This window comes from Ylistrum balloti, unplaced genomic scaffold (genome assembly GCF_031769215.1).
Source record: "Ylistrum balloti isolate Yb309-2 unplaced genomic scaffold, AGI_CSIRO_Ybal_v1 Utg370342, whole genome shotgun sequence".
NCBI classification, from domain to species: Eukaryota; Metazoa; Mollusca; class Bivalvia; order Pectinida; family Pectinidae; genus Ylistrum; species Ylistrum balloti.
Genome location: NW_026782246.1, coordinates 696,089 through 721,654, shown reverse-complemented (window position 1 = coordinate 721,654; position 25,566 = coordinate 696,089). Strand labels below are relative to the sequence as shown.

General features: G+C 35.3%; 1 protein-coding gene across 1 annotated transcript in view; it reads right to left on the bottom strand.

The window, feature by feature from the left end:
- LOC132553617 (protein boule-like) overlaps positions 1–25,165 on the bottom strand; it is a 31,192-nt gene extending 6,027 nt beyond the window's left edge. The window contains exons 1-10 of the mRNA XM_060217875.1: positions 25,065–25,165; positions 23,765–23,887; positions 20,348–20,439; positions 18,811–18,868; positions 17,581–17,640; positions 17,298–17,319; positions 10,061–10,188; positions 9,829–9,906; positions 8,181–8,231; positions 7,172–7,321 (exon numbers count right to left, since the gene is read on the bottom strand). Coding sequence (XP_060073858.1) covers positions 7,172–7,321; positions 8,181–8,231; positions 9,829–9,906; positions 10,061–10,188; positions 17,298–17,319; positions 17,581–17,640; positions 18,811–18,868; positions 20,348–20,439; positions 23,765–23,887; positions 25,065–25,067 — 765 coding nt within the window. The 5' untranslated portion in view covers positions 25,068–25,165. The remainder of the gene's footprint in view (positions 1–7,171; positions 7,322–8,180; positions 8,232–9,828; positions 9,907–10,060; positions 10,189–17,297; positions 17,320–17,580; positions 17,641–18,810; positions 18,869–20,347; positions 20,440–23,764; positions 23,888–25,064) is intronic.
- Between the last annotated feature and the right edge of the window lie 401 nt (positions 25,166–25,566).

Here is a 25,566-nt window from a genome sequence, read left to right as displayed (position 1 = left end):
CTGCCAAGTGAGCATGGGGGATTATTGGTAGAGTGAAATATCAATTCTTAACATTCAAAATTGATATCTCAGACAAAACATGAATACATCTATGTAATAAATAAATGTATACAAATAGCAATATGCCAATATATATCCAATAAAATCGCTCAAAACAATCGGTCACTATTAATTACATAATGGAGACAATTAATCTATAAATTGCTCCAAACAGGGTCATTAAAATACAGCGATCTAAGAAAAGATTATAAAATGTGCAGAGTTGACGCAATAATACTGCGCTATCATGGAATGCATTTTTAAGTCAATTGTGTGCACACAATTCTGGTTATGATGTCCAAGCCTGTATCCTGTAGTGATGCCAGCTGATATTGTGAGTCCAATGGTCACTTGAGCAGGGTGTAGGTCATGGAGGTGGCAGGGTAGGTATACATGAAGTTGTGATTTGGGTCCTCCACCTACAGACATATACAAGACACAACATTCAGTTACCTCATCATTTACCTGCCCTTCTGTATCCATACCACATCAGCATCTCACCCCTAACTACTTACCTCACCATAAACTAACCATTCTGATTCCTTAACCAAACATACCACATCAGTATCACTCTCCTTACCTATACACAGGTAGCTACCTCTGTCATCATTCACCAAACTTTCTAGAACTAAAACTTCATCAGTATGCCTTATGAAATGTATACACCCAACAGTAACTGTAGTTGCCTCCCCTCGACTTTCCGACAAATATTCCTCACCTTGTAATTTACTTAAATCTGTTTTTAATCCCTTTCTGCTGTTAGCATTTAGGTAGCATGACTTCTAAACAATACAAAATGAAACTGCTGTCTTCCTTCCCAAATACCAATACTTGAAAGATGTTCTCTACGTTATGTAAATACTGAGTGACCTTCATTACTTCTTTCTTCATACAAGTGCATAAAGTCATCAAAATTTCCTGCTGCTAAAAACTCCTGTATGCACCGACCAATTAGACTAATTAATTTGAATGACACGTACAACACTGGACAGGACAGACAATAGAGATCTAGAGATGGAAATGATTTATGGGGTACATTTTGTAAACAGACAGACACTACTAAGTCAGTGTTCCTATACTTCCTCCTGTACAGTACTATCTGTCAGTACATTGTGGCAACAACACATATCTTCCTCGTTACTTCTACACACTTCTCATAGCAAATTGACCAGGTTGTAAAGCATTCAGTTATGATCTGCTAAAGCCATCAGGAGGAAGACTGGAGCCCATAGCTAGATAATGTTACATATCCTCACAACCACATATAGTCTTCACACCAATGTGTGTAGCCTATTACAACACAAATCCATACTTATAATTGTCTGCCTTATCACTGGTAGTGGAGCTGCCCATCAACTGGGGCCAATGACTACAGCTACGCTCTGTACTTGTCCAACTAGGTAGTAATACAACCTCCCCCCCACCTCCCAAACCCTATCCCCCCTCCTCCATATCCAGAATTGTAGCATAATATATGTATCATGTGTCATGTTTTTCGTATTTCTCATGTTTAACTTCAATATGTATTGGGGGTTATTTTTAAATAAATTATATACAAGATTTATCAACCGAAATGTTTATCAAATTTTACTTAGAATGTCTTTATCCAAAACCAGATATCATATTGATATCTCACCACTGAACACTTATGAAAATATGTAAGACAGGCCATTTATCATGCATTTTACTTCTACCTTGTACACTTTTTAGCATTAATTCATGCCAGTTTTATAAATCATTTATCCTTAATGCCATGAACAAACTTCCACAAGATGCAAAATGTCTGAAGTATCTTCAGCTTTGTGTGTATGTGAATTTTGCTTTAAAGTAAATTCAAGACATTCTCTAGCAACCAGATATTTGCTGTGTCAGGACAGATTTTTTTTTGAGAACAGGCACCAATGCAAGGATGCAACATGCTATCTACCTCAAGATCATAGACAACATTAACAATTTATCAGAATCATGGCATGGACAGAAGTTTTAAGAAAGGGATACACAAGTATCCACAAATATGTGCAGAAAATGGTTTAATATTTTTTCAAATTAGTCTGATCAACTGAGGTAATATTAAATGGACCATTCATGTAAGCAGCCAACAACAAGCAGAAAGAAACAGGCTACACACATCATTTTTTCTTGCACCTCGGACATCCACAAACACCGACTGCTAGAGAACAACATCTCTGTGGTATCAAAATATCTTCAGCATGTGGTATTAACAACTTAAGGGTCAAAGAAATGAGAGGCAGTGAACACAGCAAAAACCATGAATCTTGGATATGATTGATTTGCTACAAAGTATTTGCCATGCATAGTCATGTTGATTACAGCTGCATACAACACAACCCAAAGGTTAGAACCAGCGTCCATAAAAATGTGTCCCTTTGCCATGAGTAGTCAGCAACCAACATGATTCTCGAACCTATATCCGGTACTTTGATTGTTATGTATGTAAGTAATAAGTAATTTGTACCATAAAAAAGGGTATCTGACATAGATGTAATTATCACATATTACATTATTAAATAATAAATACATTTTCACATAAGCATATTTATGGGAGGTACAGAGAGACCTTAATCAGCATCAAGGATATTTATGGGAGGTACAGAGAGACTTTAATCAACATCAAGGTATGAAGGACCTAATTTACTACTGCAATTTTCTGAGGTTTTGTTCCGTTTTTAAAAATGAAATAGTAACATGATTTTAGGCACACCATCTATATTATATATATAAAACTATTTTATACCGATTTCAGACTAGAGTCCCTTTCAACATCAACGACGAAAACTATGACATTGATAGAACACCAGCAACTTCCATCTTCACTAACACAAAGTGTACCCTATACCTAGTATTTGACCCTTCCAAAAGGGTGTTTTGGAAATTCACTTGCAATATTAAAAAAACATTTATTTAAATTTAACAGAAGAATGATATATCATTATGTCCCTATGTAGGTAACCTTTGTTATCTGAAGATATGCACAAGATTCCACAGGGTGTGCTGGTTATTTATCTCGCTTGATTTTAAATCTTGCAGTTGAGGTGGTGGAGCCGGAAAAAATGCACACAGGTTTATGATCAAATGTAATCCTAAAACCAATCACAAACAAGCACTTTCTTTCAGGATGTACTGAATGAAGTCTTAAAGGAATTGGCCAAACAAAACTCCAATTTTCTATACATAGTAACAGAGATGTTGACATCCAGACTTGACAAGTACATTCTTCAAGAAACAAGAAAAGAAGTTGAAACAGAACTAATGTGCAGAAAAAGAACCGGGACAGATCAACGAAAGCGACTGTGTTATCACTTCTGATCAGGTACAAAAATGTTTGAAGGATCCTTCACATAACTTAGTTTTTCATCATTTGACATATTTCTAAAGACAGTAACAATGACCTTTATGTTTGATTCCAGCCATATAAACTGTTGTTGGGTTCTCTCACTTATCAATGTGGTAACTTGGGTCAATTAACAACTTTTAAAGTGATATTCTGATAAAAGAAATTTAAAATAATGCTTCTATATTTATTGATATTTTTTTACCAATAGCACTTGTGACCTTGACATTGACCTTGGCACTTTTTCAGTATTCATCAAATCTAATTAAATTGATAATAGTCTTCATGCAGTGTCTGAACAACTTTTGAATTGACATTATTGTGATGACATTAACTGAGATGTCACAGAATGTCAATGTCTGTTTTTCTAAACATGCACTAAGAAGCTGATTATTCAAATCACATGCATGATGGTTATTAATGAAACATAATTTTGCTATATTTTTGAAAACTTAGTACAATTTCGTTGCTGTACAAAGCAAACTATGTCTACACAATCTGACACTAATTGATCTATTTGCTACAGAATCTGATTCTCATTTCACCAATCACATATACAGGATTATATAAACACGACTTGAGGACAGAAGCCCCAGAAATATAGTTTCATGCATACAAATGTTGTGTACAACTTGTCAAGATGTCACAGGATCAATATATCTTTTCCAAAGCAGTTTTCGCATCCCTTCATCATTGTGATTATATAGAATCACATTCCAAATAGATACAGAATATATAGATTTTCACCAGGTATCCACAATCACTACGTTATACGGGATTATGTAAAAGTACTGGTGATACAACAGTAACATTTGTCCCAATAACAGAATGTATGTATGTATTACACATTCTCTTTTGTACCAGGTAATCACCAGGTTTTCACAATCACCCTGTATCACTGAGTTTATATAAATGTGCCGGTGATACATCAGTAACATTTGTCCCAATTACAGAATGCGTACATGTATTACACATTCTAATTTGGTACAGCAGTAACACAAAATCACCTCAATATACAGCAGGTGTACAATCACCTTGTGACGTAGCCTGTACATGTGATCACCTCATAATATAACAGGCTTGGGTAGCATGTATGGAAAAAGTTCCAGGATTGCTATATCCAAGAGGATTAATCCTCTTGAAGGGTTATGAAGTTCACATGATTTATCAAATATACTTATATACACAGAAATGGAGTCAAATAAATTAAAAACAAAACAAATACATTTCAACAATTTAAAAATAGAATTTTCCTCAAGAAAACAAGTTAACAAAACATAGATGACTGTTGGCTACACAAAGCTGACGCCAAACGAAAAAGTGTAATGACTCTATATATTGGATTACTTACTACCTTAATCTTTCAAGACCATCTGCTCCATATCCACCACAACTACCTATTCAATGTCGGTCTGGTCACAGAAATACCAGAAAATATAACAATATATATAGCCTTGTGGAATCATGATGTGTAAAGTCGGACAACTGTCCATGACAATATATAATGAACATATTTTAATGCTGCTTTAACATAAACACAGTTTGGCTTGTTTCAATCATAATACCTTATTTCCTATGTGCTTCTCTACAAGAGGTTACTATTCTTCTTTTCAAAATTCCATGTGATTGAATTCGCATCACCATTGGCATCAGAAAGTTGGTGTCAAATGCACCTGATGGACATCAACTGCATGCAAGTAGTGTTCAAGTGAGGCTTTGTTTTCAGTGTCTTATAAAGTTCAATGAACACATGCTTATCCAAGTTTTATATGACAAAGACCTGATGACACTGGGATAGACCTGTTTCTTTTTAGACAAAATGAAAACAACCTCGAACTTTGGAATAAGTTGGGGTGGGTGGGTTTCTTGTCAAAACTCAAAATTTTCACCTAGTTTCTTTCCCAAGGAAAATGAAATATCCTTTGAAATCCATTTTGCACTCACCAGAAAAACCACTACTTTATACTGAGAAATTAAGCTACTATTCTTCATCTTTTTCACCCATTTGTCAATAGGGTGAAAGTATTTAGGCAGGCTACGTTTGATGTTATCAAAAAGAAATATGTTCTTATGTATTGAAGAGCCAATTTAACACCAAGAAAATGAAGGGTTACATACATGAGCAAAAATAACGCTTGGCAAATGTTTCTCTGTATTTAGTAATATCCTCGATCTGTAGGTACCTTACCGTGACCAGACAGAGTTTATTAGTAATATCCTCGATCTGTAGGTACCTTACCTTGACCAGACAGAGATTATTAGTAATATCCTTGATCTGTAGGTACCTTACCTTGACCAGACAGAGTTTATTAGTAATATCCTCGATCTGTAGGTACCTTACCTTGACCAGACAGAGTTTATTAGTAATATCCCCGATCTGTAGGTACCTTACCTTGACCAGACAGAGATTATTAGTAATATCCTTGATCTGTAGGTACCTTACCTTGACCAGACAGAGTTTATTAGTAATATCCTCGATCTGTAGGTACCTTACCTTGACCAGACAGAGTTTAAACATACCGCTCAAGCAAAGTACAGTATTATCCAAAGCAGGTTTTACTTTGCAATAAGATGAAATGTTTATGACTAGAGTTTGTAGAGAACAGACTTGATATACAAATGCAAGTTATAGAAACTTGGGTGCAAGTTTTGAGTTATTTGGAATACATGTGCAAATAGCAGTGTTGTTTTCCTTTCAAGTTACTTCTATTGGCAGTTGATAAAATGATACAGAATTCAAATGAAATAATTAATGACTAAAGAGATTTGCCTTAATTGCAGCATCAATCAGTAAGGGTTTTTTTTTTCCAATTTTTTTTTCAGTTGATTCTATTTTGCTTAGACCTTTAGACTCCCCCCCCCCCACCCCAATCTCTTTTCAGTTACTTTTGTGTTAGCCTTTTGCCAAATCAATACATTGAAAGAAATTGCTACATTTGACTTCTGTTTTTTTTCAGGGCATTGTTGATTTAGGCTGCCATTGTTTAACAACATCGGTTAATGATGATTATGAAGTCAATAAACAAAGTTTGAAGTATTTATGTGATCTATAAAACTAAATTAAATGCCAGTATAGAAGACTTATTAAAGAAAATAAACAGGCTGATGCGTTTCCTTAAACATGTGTCAGCAGATGTTTTCAATCAATCCATTTTCTATTGAAATGGAACAGCCTGACACTAACTTCTGTAATTCTCAGAACACAGACATAAAACAAATTACAATTTTGTTCAAAACTATCACACAACTACACCTCAAAGCTAAGTGAAGAACAATGGTTACTCTATCATGAAGACCCAAGTGTACAACTGTCGGCACAGGTACATTGAACGAGAAGTTTCATAATATTTAACACACATCATGTATACAGTACATGTCTAGTTTTAACCACATAACAATGTGTTGCATGAACCGTAGGAAGTTATGTAAAGAGTGAAGCATGCTTCCCTTTCCCTTACAACATCCTCAGTATATATCGAGCCAATACTTAGAGCAGGGTTCAGCTGTGAACACTAGTTGTCATGTGACGCTGTTCCTTGTGTGTTTCTCCAACAACCCTGGCTTTAATAGGTGCCAACACACAGTTTATGTAACAAAGCCAGAGAATGCTGGTCTTGTTAAAACAATCAGCAAACAAAGGCCTTGTTTGGAGTTTGCAATGAAAGAGTTCTCCCTATGAAAGTGATGGAGAAAAAGGGAGAACACTCTTTCATTTAGTGACTGCATACATTTACATTTGTTGGTAGCAATTTGGAATGTCTAGAGGAAGGGGTTTATTACCTCCAGGGGGGGACCCTCAAGCACAGTATCCGTCATCTCTCCTGGCTGATAAGCCTGGGGAGGTGGCTGGGCATACATGAGTTCCGGTGAGGCGTGCATTGCTGTGTATATGTAACTGGGGCTTCCTCCAATCGTTTGACCTGGACTCTGCTGCAACATCAAAGATAAATGTTAGTCATTCACATCTTCTTTACAAATTGTATCAAATAATTTTACTTCTTGATCATCAGCGTCAAAAAAAAATTGGAAAAAATTGGAAAAAATTAAGAAAACATACTTCCACCTCATCACATGTAAATTACAATATTGGTTGTCAAGTTCTTGTAACAGTAACAAAGACCTTGACACCTGAAACATAAACTCACTACACAGGTATTCAATTCATATATTGGATCAAGAGTGAGGCCAGTACTTTTATTGATTAGGTCATCCAGACCCTGGTGTCCTTGAAAAACAAATTGGTCAAAGTTAAATTACAACTCGTGAGAAATGAAGTTTACTAGCAGAGTGATATCAATGAGTTGTTGATTTACTCTAATATTAATGATGGCCTTGATAAATCATTCTAGTTGACCTTTGAATCAAATTTGTAATGAAATGAAGTCTCACGAGTGGTGACACTGGTTATGGATCGGACAGGATTGGGAACAGAAAAGAATGTTCCACATTCAACAATGTATTGCACAACTTAAAATTACTAAACAAAATTTCAATTAACATTACAAAAATTTTAAATATCTTAACTGGCCCAAGAATCAGTCTATGTTAAAATTTATTTCACTGCCTTTTTCGCATCAAACACTACAGCTTGAATTTTCCCTGAAGTGTCCATCCCAGAAGTAAACACAATTATCCTAACAGAAATACTCCTAATTAGGTGACAACACCAATTTGCTAAAGATTGGAGAGGTGTTTTTGGAGGGAATAATGTAAAAAGATTAAACTACAATGGGAGACTTGATATCTGGTTACAAAGTTGATCCAGAAGGATATCTATATTTGTATGTACCTGTGGGGCCCATCTCCAAGGATTAGCAGCTGTGGTCCATTGAGGGGTCGTCTGCAAAACAAATAATGCACACTCAATTAGAAAGTGTTGATCTGCAAAAATGATCATATATTGAAGGAAAGGGGTCATAAGCAAGGCAAGAAGAAAATAAAGATGGTCATCTACTAAATAAATCACACACTTCTGAGCTGTATTAATCTTACTAAAGAAAAAATGTTTTCTCTTTGATATGGATTGGGTGATGAAAATGTGATATCAATTATTGGAATGGAGCCAAATAAGCAGTCTGATGGGCAAACAAAGATAAGTATATTACAGACCTGGCCATCCTTGCTACATCATTATACTAATATACAAACATGTCTCTCAATGACAAATGTTAATCGAAGAAAAAAAGTTCTAACTAGTTCAAAAAGTATATTTTCCAGTCTGTAACTGATGGCCATTATTGTCTTTGATCATATCATACTTTCCTTAGTAACTTTGAAAGTTGTACTTTTGTCAATATTGAAACAACCGCACACAATATTTCAAGTGACTAATTTTCGCTATAACATTCCAATGCGAACATTGTAATAGCCAAGTTTAATAAAGGAAAAGCTACAACACAGTATTTTAATTTCTGCTCTTCCATGAAGAAAACAAGACAGGGCTAGAATTAGATTTCTCTTACCCTGGACAGGGATATCCACACGTTTTACCAGTGTGAGATTTCCTTATCTCACCCTAAGGTGAGACAAGCTACACACCGTGCACATTCTTAACAATTATGAGAGGTCACTATCTTGACCCCTACGTGGAGCTCCTTTTACTATGCCTAATAAGGTCACACACATACACTAGTTCGTCTGCTATCCCTACGGAAACGTTAAATTGGAATTATATTTTGTGCAGGATATCACAATAATGCGGTTGTGACATTCTCATCACTACATATTCATACGCTGTCCACGTGTTTTTGTTTACAAAAATTCTATTCCGTCTTTGCACTCAGCAGGGAACAGGGTAGGAGAAAAATAATCACTCACCCCCTTTGGGATGAGATGGGGGATCTCAACCCTATCTCATCTCAAAGGGGGTGAAAGATTTCATTAATCTAACATTTGCCACCAAAATGGAAAATTTGTGCATCAGGAAATGAGATTGCCTTACAATAATTCACATGGAAGCAAAATTTAATGTCATAAAATTGCCTTGAATCCATTTCCTTCTTTATAAATACGTATAATACAATCATTCTCACTCTACATATAAATTGATGGAAACAGGACTAAAATAAAATCAGAATGGTTTTTTGTCAACTCGACATCTATGAAATCATGATTTTGACGATGGTTCAGCCTTTCTTTCGCTATAAATTACATGCATGAAGTTACTTTGTTAAAAATCACCTATTTAACTACCAAACACTTCTGTTAACGAGTGGCAGCTTTTTTTTGTAATGAAGAATTTCAGAATGCGTAAACACTCAATTTCATTCAATCTCTACCTTCACGTAATTGACAGCAGCATTATAGAATTGTGGTTTAGTCATCAAGTCTCAATGGACTTGTTCAAGAGATTTGAACAGTCTAAGTTCATGACCAGTTGATGGGACAATGTATAGCAAGCGTAAAGGTGAGGTGAAATTTGTGAAGTTACTACTCACAGGTTGGTAAGCCGAGTACTGAGGAGCCACATACATGGTCGGAGTCTGTGGAACCATCACAGTAGAGTAGGCTGGCTGCTGTAAAACAAGATATCACACATCAGATAGTATAGCAATTCTCATTCATTCAAGAATATATGGCATATTCAAGAGGTACAGAGCGAAAGTGATAGTAACTCTTTAACAAGTGTCGAGGATGTGCAATTTGTACAAGTGACAAAGTGACATGTACCTGTGGGCTGACCTGCGGCTGCGGTATCGGATATCCACCTTCTGGGGCATGGAAAATAGCCATTCCATTCTGATATGTGTAAGGTACGCCATTTGAGAACATCACCGTTCCGGTAGGTATACTTTGATCTGTGAACAACATTCAAAACAAGAAGGCACAAAATTAGCTCTATTATCAATATTTTTTCGACACAAATTAAAATTCAAAGTCATCGTGCCAAATAATAATAAGATTCCTTTCAGTTTCACCCAATCATCCCTTTATAATTTACTCCAGGACAAAAAGATAGTGTTTGCTCAATAAATCACAGAATTAATAATATTGACAAAAGCATTACACGCTGCAAACAAAAGAGTAGACATCTGGACAGTGCACACAAATGGATCAACACATTCATACAGCAGACCTTATCTCATACCTAATACACTCACACACATACATATACCCAATACACTCACAAACACATACCCAATACACTCACACACAAACACATACCCAATACACTCACACACAAACACATACCCAATACACTCACACACAAACACATACCCAATACACTCACACACAAACACATATCCAATACACTCACACACAAACACATACCCAATACACTCACACACAAACACATACCCAATACACTCACACACAAACACATACCCAATACACTCACACACACTTACCCAATACACTCACACACAAACACATACCCAATACACTCACACACAAACACATACCCAATACACTCACACACAAACACTTACCCAATACACTCACACACACTTACCCAATACACTCACACACAAACACATACCCAATACACTCACACACAAACACATACCAATACACTCACACACAAACACATACCCAATACACTCACACACAAACACATACCCAATACACTCACACACAAACACATACCCAATACACTCACACACACTTACCCAATACACTCACACACAAACACATACCCAATACACTCACACACAAACACATACCAAATACACTCACACACAAACACATACCCAATCCACTCACACACAAACACATACCCAATACACTCACACACAAACATATACCCAATACACTCACACACAAACATATACCCAATACACTCACACACAAACACTTGATTTTATTACACAACAAACTGATGCAAAAACATCCACACACCATATCCTAACACCTGACTATATAACAAACATCCACACACCATATCCTAACACCTGACTATATAACAAACATCCACACACCATATCCTAACATTTGACACAAACACTATACCAAACATCCACACACACATATCCTAACACCTGACATATAACAAACATCCACACACCACACACAAACACATGACTATATAACAAACACACACACACCATATCCTAACACACAAACTATATAACAAACATCCACACACCATATCCTACACACCTGACATATAACAAACATCCACACACCATATCCTAACACCTGACTATATAACAAACATCCACACACCATATCCTAACATTTGACTTTATACCAAACATCCACACAACTATCCTAACACCTGACTATATAACAAACATACACACACCATATCCTAACACCTGACTATATAACAAACATCCACACACCATATCCTAACACCTGACTATATAACAAACATCCACACACCATATCCTAACACCTGACTATATAACAAACATCCACACACCATATCCTAACATTTGACTTTATACCAAACATCCACACACCATATCCTAACATTTGACTTTATACCAAACATCCACACAACTATCCTAACACCTGACTTTTAACCAAACACATTCACACACAAACACCTCACTTTATACACAACACATATCACACAATGCACAAACACTACACACAACACATTCAACACTTACATATTCATACACTAACACATTCATACACCAACACAAGATTCACACACCAACACATTTACACAATACATACACCAACACAAGACTGTCACACACAACACATTCATACACCAACACAAGATGTCATACACAACACATTCATACACAACACATTCATACACTTACATATTCGTACACTAACACATTCATACACCAACACAAGATGCCATACACAACACATTCACTAACACAAGATGTCACACACATTCATACACCAACACAAGATGCACACACCAACACATTCATACACAACACAAGATGCCATACACAACACATTCATACACTAACACAAGATGTCATACACAACACATTCATACACCAACACAAGATGTCATACACAACACATTCATACACTTACATATTCATACACTAACACATTCATACACCAACACAAGATGTCATACACAACACATTCATACACTAACACATTCATACACCAACACAAGATGTCACACACCAACACATTCATACACCAACACAAGATGTCACACACCAACACATTCATACACAACACAAGATGTCATACACAACACATTCATACACTAACAACACAAGATGTCATACACCAACACATTCATACACCAACACAAGATGTCACACACCAACACATTCATACACAACACAAGATGTCATACACCAACACATTCATACACTAACACAAGATGCCATACACAACACATTCACACACTAACACAAGATATCTTACACAAAACATTCATACACAACACAAGATGTCATACACAACACATTCATACACAACACATTCATACATTAACACAACACATTCATACACTAACACAAGATGTCATACACAACACATTCATACACAACACATTCATACATTAACACAAGACTTCATACACAACACATTCATACACAACACATTCATACACATACACAACACATTCATACACTAACACAACACATTCATACACTAACACAAGATGTCATACACAACACAAGACTTCATACACAACACATCCATACACCAAAACAAGATGTCATACACAACACATTCATACACAACACATTCATACACTTACATATTCATACACTAACACATTCATACACCAACACAAGATGTCACACACCAACACATTACTACACCTACACATTCATACACCAACACAAGGTGTCACACACCAACACATTAATACACTAACACAAGATGTCATACATAACACATTCATACACTAACACAAGATGTCATACACAACACATTCATACACTAACACAAGATGTCATACACAACACATTCACACACCAACACAAGATGTCATACACAACACATTCATACACAACACATTCATACACTAACACAAGATGTCATACACAACACATTCATACACAACACATTCATACACTTACATATTCATACACTTACATATTCATACACTAACACAAGATGTCATACACAACATATTCACACACTAACACAACACTTTACACACAATACATCCATACTCTAACACAAGACATCATACACAACACATTCATACACTAACACAAGACATCATACACAACACATTCATGAGCATGGTTTTATACACTTCACTGCAAATACACCTCAATTTACATGACTGATTCATACAAACACTTGATGTTACTTTTCTCACAATATTAAATGCATACAAGGTGAAGAAGCCTCCATCAAATCATAGCAGTAAACATACCTTCACTTTCATTTTGAAAAACATGGTTAAAAACATATTGTTCAAGTTTTGAAAATGAAATATAGAAATTGATCGAATGAATTTATGGGTAAAATTTATATGCATCCAAACAGAAAAGAATAAGCTGGATATGAGGTTAGCAGAGTTGATGGAAGTTAATTGCAAGCATAGGTCAGTGTCAAGCAACAGAGGTCTCTGCTCACAGGTGTGTGGTATCATAGCTACACTGAACCATCAACCCAAGGCATCCAAATAGGACTGCCTCAACTGTAACCCTTTAATTAACTGTACTGCATCCAACTCAATGCATCAGTCACTCAATTAGCTGGTTACAGGTTTATCATCTACTTCACTCTCCATACTCCTCGACTGCTGTCACGGAAACTAAGACAGGTCAAGGTCTGACGAGCAATGCTAAAAAGATTTTTTTAAGAAATGGGTCATCCTCAACCAAGGTTAATTCTAGGGGGGTTCAATGGACCTCTGACCCCTCAATAATGAAATCAACCTTTCCACCTTTCCATTTCCTTTCAATTTTACAGAAAATTCATTTCATGCATTTACTGAAAATAGATGGAGATAACCCATTACTCTCAGCTCAAAGAATGTTCTCAGCTTAACTATTCAAACTTAACAATCAAACTATACAATCACCTTTTTTTCATTTGATTTCTGAAAGCTCCATAATCACTGACTGCATCAATTTTACAATTTTTATGTCAATAGTCAACTCTGTTATGGCTATTTTCAGCCAACAGGCTTTTGTTTCCAGACTGTTGGATGGCAACAATTTTGTCAACCACAGAACTGGTGGTTTCACAGCACAATACAATACTGCACCAACTTTTACTATGTAAACCGACCCTATATTGTAAAGCAATATGAACTTCTTATTTCTAAAAATCTGAAATCATTTGGTGTTTTGTTTGGTTTGGTTTTAAGTAAATCTGTCTGGCCTAAATTGGCTTACTGCAACCACACTTGTTAGAAGAACACAACCCTTTTTCTGATTTAAACTGTTGAACTGGTTTTATTTTTTTGGCATCTCCTTGGAACTATTAAACAAAATAATGTTTAATATCTATGCATTATGTCATTTATGGCACCTTTTCGTCCTGTGACTGAACATCATAATGACGTACCAAATGACCCTACAAATCAGTCACCACAGCCCTGAAGCAAGACTGAAGGACAAAGGGTTCCTAGGTGAGTACGGACAAAAGAACGGGATAGTGAATAGTTACAGTAACGAAACACAAACAGGTTAGTAATACAATAAACTTAAATGGGAGGGAATTGTTACAGCAAAGCAAAGGGGAAGGGAGGCAGGGCTATCATCTCCTCGCCCGCCCCCACAGAAACGAGAGCAGAACTTAACCTAGTCACATGGAATTAGTGCAGGATCTACATTTGGCCTATTGACTAGTCAGCACAACTCTGCTGTTGGCCTGGATGCCATCGTTTTTGAAGAGGCGGTTTCATGCATCGAGAGGGACTAGATATGGAAGACTTGTCATTAAATTATGCAATAACGTCATAGCCAATCAATGAATATCGGGTGTATATCAACTCTAACAACGCATGGATGATGCACCTCTCTTAACAAGTTATGGTGGTGAGCTGAAACTAAACACGTTTTCATATTTTCCCCAAAGATTGCAATGACTTTCGTTATGACAACATTTCAGAGAACGGACTTAAGTGTTTGCTGTGTTAAAAATATACGAATCACACAACAATTCAACAACCTTCTGGGGAAAATACAAAATAAACAAGGAAAATTCAAACATCTAATATATAAATCCAATTGATAGTGCACCCTGCATGCTAAAACATTTAATTGAAACAATGTTTAATTGTGTGTTGTGCGGCATTTGAAACAAGAAAACATGAACATCAGACCACAGGCTAAACTGTTCAGGCAATATAACCGCTACCTCACGTTGATCACTCAAGAATTCATGATCTGCAATTCCATCTGAAAAATTTAACCCCAGTGTGAGCCCTATAGGAAAATCTTCAAAACTTAACACTAGACCATGTGACTGGGGCTGGTCACCTCACACCATATCAAGCAGGACTGCATAATTGTGAAATAATCACTTCTGTTTAGACTGATGGCCAAATCACACCACACACTTAAAACAATCTTTTCTTGAATTCTTTTTCAATCTTTCCCCTCCCCCACCAAATTTCATAAAAAGAGCAACATTGACTGAAATGTCATTTTAAAAGACATACTAGAAACTGACTATATTAATACATTCCATCCATACGCTGTTCAGAGCTTAAAAAAATTCACCACTTTATAAATTGGAACTACATTCTTTTTGAATGGGCCCCTGGGTCAACTCACTCCCGACATCACAAATTTTGTATCATTTTCAACACAAAATGTCTTTTTTTTTCTAAATTACAGACTGACATCACAGGTCCAAAGGTCCAAAAAAAGCACATAATTATCAAATTGTTTCAATTCATCACCGTTTCAATCATTTAAAATGCTTATATATAGGATTTACAACAGAACAGTTATATAGCGATGACGACTTAAATGGACTTCTGACAATACAGCTTACCATTATACAACACTAAGTTTACATAAAAGAAGTCAATCATGACCACTTGTCCTCTTATTTGCGGTTTCAGAAGTCAAGAGATTATGAATGCTCATATACTATAATTATGACAGATACACTTGTTCTACTGCAATAAAAATACATTCAACAATCTACTGTTCATACACATAAGTTGATCATAACCAGCAATGATTTTCTGAAATGGTAATGATAGCATTTACTGCTTCAAAATTCCCAGCACGCAATACTATCATGGTGTTAAACCGTGAAATTCACTGAAATTTGGATTTATCACATATTTCCAACAGAAACAGATTATGCACTGAATGGTCAGCTGCTGTTTTTGTAGTTAAACTGGAGTGACATCAACTTTGATAAGTTTGAAAAAGAAAATTACACTGTCATGTTGATGAATTCATTTCATGTTTACTTGACAGCCTTTTGTACGTCTGCTCAGCAAATTATGGTTGCTATCTAGTTTTAAGTCCATATGTTTCATCTTAACTAAGTGAAATATACATGTATCAGTCAATCAGAATTGTCTCCTGTAAATTTTGCTCTTTGGTTTTCCTCACAATTTGGTTGTTTTAATAATTATGTTACAAATAATTGTGGCAAATCACAGTCAGAAAAAAAGTTGGGTTTTTTCATCAAATTTATTTGTAGCAAAGGTGGATATTCACACTTAACAGAAAGAAACCTTCCTACCATTTTCAGCAAAGTAATCAAATGTATTTCCTATCATTTGATTAAATTGTTGTCCACTCTTTTCCATTACAAAACAGAAAACAGTATAAGGACATCTTTTTTCCTCAAATGACCGTACTTCAGCTGTGGTTGAATGAGAGATTGCATTCTTCACGAAAGCTTTCCCTTCATTTAAGGAAAATCAGCTTTTTAAGCTATGAACGCAGTGTGTTTTTGCCATAAAATCAAAATCCAGGACATACTTAAAAGATTGCTCTATTTTGACACTCTTGTCTTTACACAGAACAACAGTAGATGAGGAAGGACTGGGTGCGGTACTATATCTACGTTAGACATGGAAAATACTACTCACCAAAGGACCTTTGTAGAACCTGCTGCAATGACAATCAAAGAATGTGTCTAAAACATCTTATTTAAGAAATATTCACAGAGTAGTAAATCCTAAATAAAAAGGACATAGTTTATCATTTCTTATTCTCATTTTTTCAGACATTTCTTAGCTTGATTCAAATCTTATCAATTTCACTCTAGTAATACTTTTATTTACAAAGGAACTCAAAATAGTAAGAAATGTATCAAAATTACTTAAAAATTGTCCTCACATTTGTTATCAGACAAATAAAACAATACAGTACCTGTTTCCTGATGGCTGGACCGATGTTCAATTTTCTGTCTTTAAACACCAAGTTATCAGCCTGAAAATAAAGTCAATTAAACAGTGTACATCTGTAACCTGACTTATGTATGCAAGGTATTGAAAGTTCCTCCCCTAAACAGCTATGTAGAACCCCAAAATACTTCCAGCAACAAGGTAAGAAAAGACAAGAGGTCCATTGGTCTAAACAGTCATCTGACTATAATGACCAATATTTGAAAGATTAAGAAATAATTCTCCACTCTCAATGATGGCAATTTGGTTGAAATTCATTCAATCATTAAGAAAGAGGAGCATTTTGAAGCAAAATCATGTCTAACTTCCCCGTTTGGAGCCCTACCCCAAAGTCCCTCGGGGTCAAATCAACATTGTGAAGAACAAAAATGATTTTCTACTCTCAACGTTTATGGGGGCCCTGCCCCGAAGTCCCTATGTTTTGAATCAACTTTCTAAATTTAAGAAATGATTTCCCACTATCAATAATCTTTCAGACCAAATTAGGTTGAAAAACATTCAAGTATTGAAAAGGAATAGTGTTTTGAAGCCAAATACATTGACTAATTTCCCCTTCTGGGACCCTGCCCAAAAGTCCCTAGCAGTCAAATCAACTTTCTGAATTTAAAGAAATCATTCCCCAATCTAAAGGATATTTCAGATCAAATTTGGTTGAAATCCATTCAAGCATTAAAAAAGGAATCATGTTTTGAAACAAAATATTGTCTTTATATCCCTTTTGGCACCCCACCCCACCCAATAGTCCCAAGAGGTCAAATCAAATTTCTTAAAGCAGTAATTGCCTACTCTAACTGATAAATCCAGCGAAAGCTTGTTGAAATCCACCCACACAGAAAGGAGGAGTAGGGTTTTAAATCAAATTTCAGCACCTTCCCCATTTGAGGCCCTGTCCTTTGACCTTAAATCAAAATTTGGTATTGCAGAATGATGACCCTCACCTAATGATGCATCAGACCAAGTTTGATTTAAATCGGTCCAGGTATTAAAGAGGAGTAGGGTTTTAAAGAAAGTTTACACACGAGGCACGATGACAGATGAAGCACTATGGCTAGATGACCTAACAATAATCATCTGCATTACTCAAAAACTACAAAAAAGAAACCAGGATCAAATTTAACATTTAAAAGTCCTTATTTTTGACCTCTATAAATTATATACATAAAATAATAGATCTTGTCGTAAAACTTTGTCATACCTCTTTTTTTATTATTCGTTCAGCATCTTCTTGATTTTCAAAAGTTATAAATCCATACCTTGAGAAAAAAAGCAAAAAATACACATACTAAAGGAGAAGAACTGTACAAGAACATAGACTTTACAAAAAAATTAATACAAATTCCAGTTGTAATAATACTTTAATACTTTATAAGTGATTTTGCCACCTTTGTCACGAATACCGAGGTGGATCAAGAAGCGATAATTTAAACAGCACTGTAAAATAAGCTGCGGTTTCTTCAACATTCATAAGGTCTTCTCCCTTTGCCCCCCAACCCCCTACTAAGTCTGTTGCCATGTATGTTCTAGATTAACTGAAACCTTCCTTTCACATTTTACATAATGTTTGTATGATTTCTTTAACAAAGTTGGTCACAAAGAATATTCCTAGGATATCAAGGTAATGACAATGATTTTCCTGAAAAATCGAACAAAACAATTGATTAATATTGTACAACACTTTGCCATGGTATACAAGGCCACAAAGAAGTTTATGGATATTTGAAATTGCCTTACCAAAACTTCGCTTTTAACTGGCTAAATACATGTTTACCAGACAGAAACAGTGAAAATATGCATTCAGCTTGGTAAAAAAACATAAGGAATTCCTTCTCTGTTTGATACTGATAATGACAAGAAATGTTTCAATATTTGCTGAAAAGAGATTAAAAATTGAAATTTTGTTCAATATCTTTTAATGAGAAGTTTAAACATCTGCTCATCTGGATCTTTGTGACCAACATTACTATATCTGTGCATATGTTCCACGTTTAACACATCTGACCCCTGTGACATTGACTTTAGATCAAGGTCATTTCTTTTACTTTCTTGGACTTCATAACAGGAACATACTGGCCAAATATAATGATTCTAGGCTTTTTGATATTTCAGAAGAAATTGTTTAAACGTTTTAACACATTTGACTCCTGTGACCTTGATGATTGTTCAAGGTCATTTCTTTTAGCAAACTTTGTAGGACACCTTAAGAGGAACATAGTAGCCTAATATAATGATTCTAGGCCTTCCGGTATTTTGAAAGAAGTTGATTAAAAATTTTTAACACATTTGACCACTGTGACCTTGAATATGGGACAAGGTTATTTCTTTTTGCTAACTTTGTTGGGCTTCATCAAAGGAACCTTCCACCCAAATATAATGACTCTAGGCCTTCCGCTATTTTGGAAGAAGTCGTTAAAATGTTTTAATACATTTGACCTCTGTGACCTTGAATATGGGTCAAGGTCATTTCTTTTTGCAAATTTTGTTTGGCTTCATCAAAGGAAACTTCAAGCCAAATATGATAACTCTACGCCTTTCGGTATTTCTGAAGAAGTTGTTTAAATGAAAAATTGACGGACGCCGGACGGACGCCGCACGCTGGCATAAGCTCACTTGGCCCTCTGGGCCAGGTGAGCTAACAAACACGGTTTCATTACAGACCTCAAACAACTATAAAGGATATTTTAATAGCAAACCACCTAATGACAATGGTTCAAAATTGACACAAAATCACCTACCCTTTAGACACTCCAGCTCGATCAGCAATAATCTTGGAGTCTTTCACAGCTCCGTAGGCCTGGAAAAATTGCTTTAATTCGGCCTCTGTAGTCTGCAATAAAGTGCATGGCCAAACAAGCTGGTCAGTATACATTGTAGTGCTGCATAAAGGTCATTTTATCAACATAGCTTATATCTTATATACACAAGTACCAGAAAAATAAGTAAATTTTAATTTTCTTTTTTTTTTCCAAATGAAAAAAGAAAAAGGTGGAAAATTAACCTAAAAGTATTACACATGTACAGTAAACCTGCGATAATCAGAACACCTTTAGCCTGAAAATCGAGGGAAATGGGAAGCTCTTCCATAGGGAACTCCAGGGTATTTTTTATTTCATATGATTTTGAATGACAGTAACCTGGATATAAAGTTAAAAGTGAGACAGAATTTTATGTCAAAATATTTGTCACATCCGGAACAACCATTTTGGAAAATTCAAAACAAGGTGAAACAACATGATGTAGATTTCACATCATAAAATGATGTTGCATCCCCACCAATGAAGAAGATAGTTCTGCTTTGAATGATTGAGAAAGTACAGCTATTTATGTATATGTAGAGTTGATGTAACATGACACCAAAGGCTGTTCATTTATAAATGTATTTCTTTCAAGTACATTTTATTGTCACATCCATGAAAAATTACTACCTATCAAAATAAGGTATTACCATGAATATTTTCACTAATTTTAGGCCATCAAATAAGTTTTTTTAATTACAAAAATTGCCAGACGTAACACATTTCATCATCACACAATAAATATCTTGCTGAATGGAATGACAAAACAAAGACACTGAATTGTGTATGGGTGTCCTGTTTATCCTAGGAACAAATAGGGATATAATATGCCACATACACTATGTGTGTTAAATGTAAAAAGGTCTTTTTTGTTTATTTTGGGTTTCTTGTCTTACATGCGGCTAAGAATCACACATATCAGTCATATTTAAGAGTAATTCGTCAGGATGCAATGATGGACAATAAACCGTATCAAACAATATAGCAAACCTCGGCTAAAATTGGTCATATTACTGCACAACATTCCATCAGTGGTTGATCTGCAACTGTCATTTTGCAGTAAAATATATCAAATATTCAATGACTTGTGATATTTCTTGATAAATCATATCATTTCAAACAACATTTCAATGGTTGACCTACATATCCGTCCAATGTCCTGGGCATAACATTGGACTTGCATTACCACTGCTCAAGTATACAAGTCATCTTCTGCATCGAGGTAGTGCAGATGGGCATTAAACAGTTGGAAACCGATCTGTGATATGAGCCTCTAACATGATGTTGTAAAACATATATACCAACGTACTGGTAATAAGAGATAAATCACTTTTAAATCTCAATAGCCAAGACATTATGACACCATCTACAAAAGCACTCAATTATTAAATTTCTAAAACATGTTAAGCAGTTTTTCACTACATTTACCATTATCGGAACACCAACCATTTCTGCGAGAATACACAACCACCAGGCAGAAATAACACAGTAGTTAACATCATTCTAGATGTATATTTAGATGGAACATTTATGACACGAAAAATTACATCCAAGTGCTATTTTTTCAAAATGTTATAAATGTAAATTAACGTAAATTTCTGAAATGTAAATTGATCTTTTCAATCTTAATCCATTCGCCCTGTCTCATAACAGTGAACAAAACAGATATGTTAACATTTACTTTCGCTTGTGAAAACACATTCTCAACTACAGATACCAAAAACTGGAGTGGTGTCCATGCCAAACGAGACTTAAAATAGAAATAATGATGTAAATATTTCATAATATTACAAAACGATTTGGTAGTTTTATCTTTGAGGAACTTTCAATAGCTATAACTTAGGTTTCATTCAGAAAACAAGATTTGGATGTAATCAACAGGAGTGAACATAACACAACGCTGTATTCCTCCTCTTAACGAGATACAATAAAACAAAATTTAATGACTGTAACACAAAACAGACAGCAAAAATTTGATTACAGGGACGAAATAGCTAGATCTGGTTATTTTTTTCCATGCGTTTGATTGCAGACAAGCATTGCAACACCTGAAATTAAACTTTTCACAAAATTGTAACACTTTTTGAGAAAAATTTGATTGAAGATTGCCAAGCTCAACATGTGACCTTTCGGAACCTCGTTTAACCCATCGCTTTGTTGATTTCTGTATTTTCTTGCATCGCTCATGTGCTAACACATAGTTTATATTCGCTGAACGATAATGATAGGAATCAGTGTTGGATCAATGGTATTTTATTTTTGTGACGTTTTCATTAAAGTGGTTATGCAAACTTTTGAATAGCGTAATTCACAGAAATTGCACAATTTTTAACAGATATTTAAATGTTATAATGCTTTCAAACAGTTATGAAACGAAAATCTGATAATTTAGTCCCTTTAATAATCACTGGGTCATCATTTCGGTATTAATTGTGAATTGCAAGAAAAATACATTTGAAGTTCACAAATTTTAGTATTTTCATTTCTGTTCAAATCAAGTAGGGCATGTGTGCTCATCATGCATTAAGTTAGAATAGCCTAGATCAAGCTGACCAATGTCAGGAAATTGGCATCTACATTTTGTAAGAATACACGTAAATATTCAAAAAGCATTGGTAATTCCATATCTGAATAAATCCTCACTGAAAATGAGCAAAAGACAGTATCCAAGTTGTCAATGATCCACTGTATTAGTAATATAAATCATGTAATTTTCTTTTTATTTAATTATCTACATGGCAAAACAGCATACAAAAACACATCACATATGTTCTTTTCAAGAGCATGTACTATCAGTGATCTATGAAAAACTGGTTGCTTCCAGTATTTCTTTTTCTGAAATGATTTTGATGATACAATTCCTTACAATCAAAAATTAATTATGTTGAATTTTTCAGACATTGTGCAGAATCCTAATTTGAGCTTACTCAAGTGTTCCGGCTTTATTTAAATGTATCTTGACATTCATTAAAGTCTTTCCTGGTTATTTTGGTTATTGCAAATTTTACAATATTTTAGAAAGTACCAGGCAATTGGGAAATATTACAAAAAGCATAAACTCAGCATCATGGCAATATTTCACCACAATTATCTATTTAATTCACAATGCCACTTGACATTTTCAATTGAGATGTCCTTTGGCTAGTCAGCTTGCAGAAAAGTCAGGATTCAGGAAAATGTAGGCGATCTTTCATTGGGATGCCATCCATATTTAGGGTAATTTATATTGTTGTCAGGAAAGACCAGTTTGAATTGTTGATACAAGCTAAAGAACACAATTGGTCAAAAAGGCTTCAGCTCAATAGCATTTGCAAAATAAGTACCATGTATATCTGCCAATCCACAGTATATACTTACATTTGCTGCAATACCTCCCACAAATATACGGTTTGGAATGACTGTGCCATACTTTGGGGCATGTGTACCACTGAGGGGTGTGCCACAGGGGGTAATGGATGGCGACACATCAGCTGAGGAAGACTGAAATAAAGACATATTGACAAATTTAACCCACAAAGGTTAGATACAACCCTTTAACCTTCAGCTTTTGACGCATGACAAAATTTCTACCATTATTTTTTTCTCCCATCTTTTGATTGATATTATATGTAATGCACATAACATGCATTTAACTGTACCACGCAAATGTAATAGAATCTAAGTTTAATGTATTAAAATTTACTGAAATTGAAATTTAAGCTGACTTGGGCGAGTCTTGGGGAGTCTTTAGAGGTCAATGATTTTATTTAAACAAATTGAGAAAATACATCATTCATATCTTAGTATTATCATTACTGAAATTTATTATATACAATGTTTTTTTCTGCGATGTTTAGGAAATTGTGAACTTTCTCAAGCTGATTCCCTTGTTTTGGTCGTTTCATTCCTGGTGTTTTACATTATAGTAAACAAGTTATTTTCATTGCCACCATCATATATTCTTATTGACAGAACATCTGGCTCCTGAAGTCTGGCCAATAATAGAAACAGTCATCAGACTTCTTTGCTAATAAAACAAACAAAAGTAAATTGATATCTTAAATCTATGAGGTTTGCAAAACATAAGCCAGGCCTATTGATGAAAATACTGATACCATAAATTTCTGCTGTGAAAAGTAATCCGATATGGGTTCAATTCCCGCAGATCAAAATATTTCGAAAGGCGAAAACAGCCTATAAACACTGCATAGCCTTCAAACATTGAAATTTAGTGCGCCTTTTAAAACTATATTATGTTTTATCAGCTTCATCTATTATTGAAAGCTTTATATTACGTTAGCGAACTGGCAAGCAAAGTGCGAGATATCAAACCATCCTTTAAAAGAAGATTCTCGTACATTTTTCTCCGTTTCCTCCATCATGATTACAAGAACAGCGTTCAGTACTGCTTTGACGATCAGATTAGTGAAATGCGAGATTCTGGATGGCACACAACGCTAAATTTAGCAACAACCACAAGGAAACTGATCTGTGAGACTCTTCCCATCATCTGAGGGATGCTAATGGCAGTACGCATTGACAGTGCATGCCACTTACGACATCCATGTTTTTGCGCTGTTGGTGTTCCTGAAAAAACTTTGTGAAAGAAGACTCCCTTCAAAGTTTCAGAGAAATGTTTACAGTTTCATATCACACTTTCAATTGTTGGAATACATACCATTTCGTTGCAGAACCGTCTTCGGACTGTTCCCTGTACTTCGGGCAGCAAAAACAATCTCCGCTGATGAAGACTGCAGCCGAAAGTTTTCTCGTAAGACGGTACGATTACCTATAGAGGGGGGAAGGATTACATTCCCAAAGTTTTCTCACTACAGATACTCAATGAACTGGGCAAGATTGCAGATAAAACACTTTAGTGTTAAATATATTCAGAACACATCCAAAATTATATCAAATTTTCGGAACATTTGCTACAAGTATCAGTAGTCTCGCGCAAAGACGATCCCTTGTGCTACCTGTTTACTCGAGGGGTAATAGAGAAAATGGAACCGTCTGTCTTTACTCCGCTGTGAGTAGTAGACGATTTCCCGCCCGCAGAGCGTAGTAGATTGGCACATGACGCAATAAGCCTGCCAACCGTTAGCCTGCTTGTGTCTTTTCCCACTCCACCATTACAGGTAGTTACTGGTCACATAACTCTAGTCTAAGTAATGACAGTC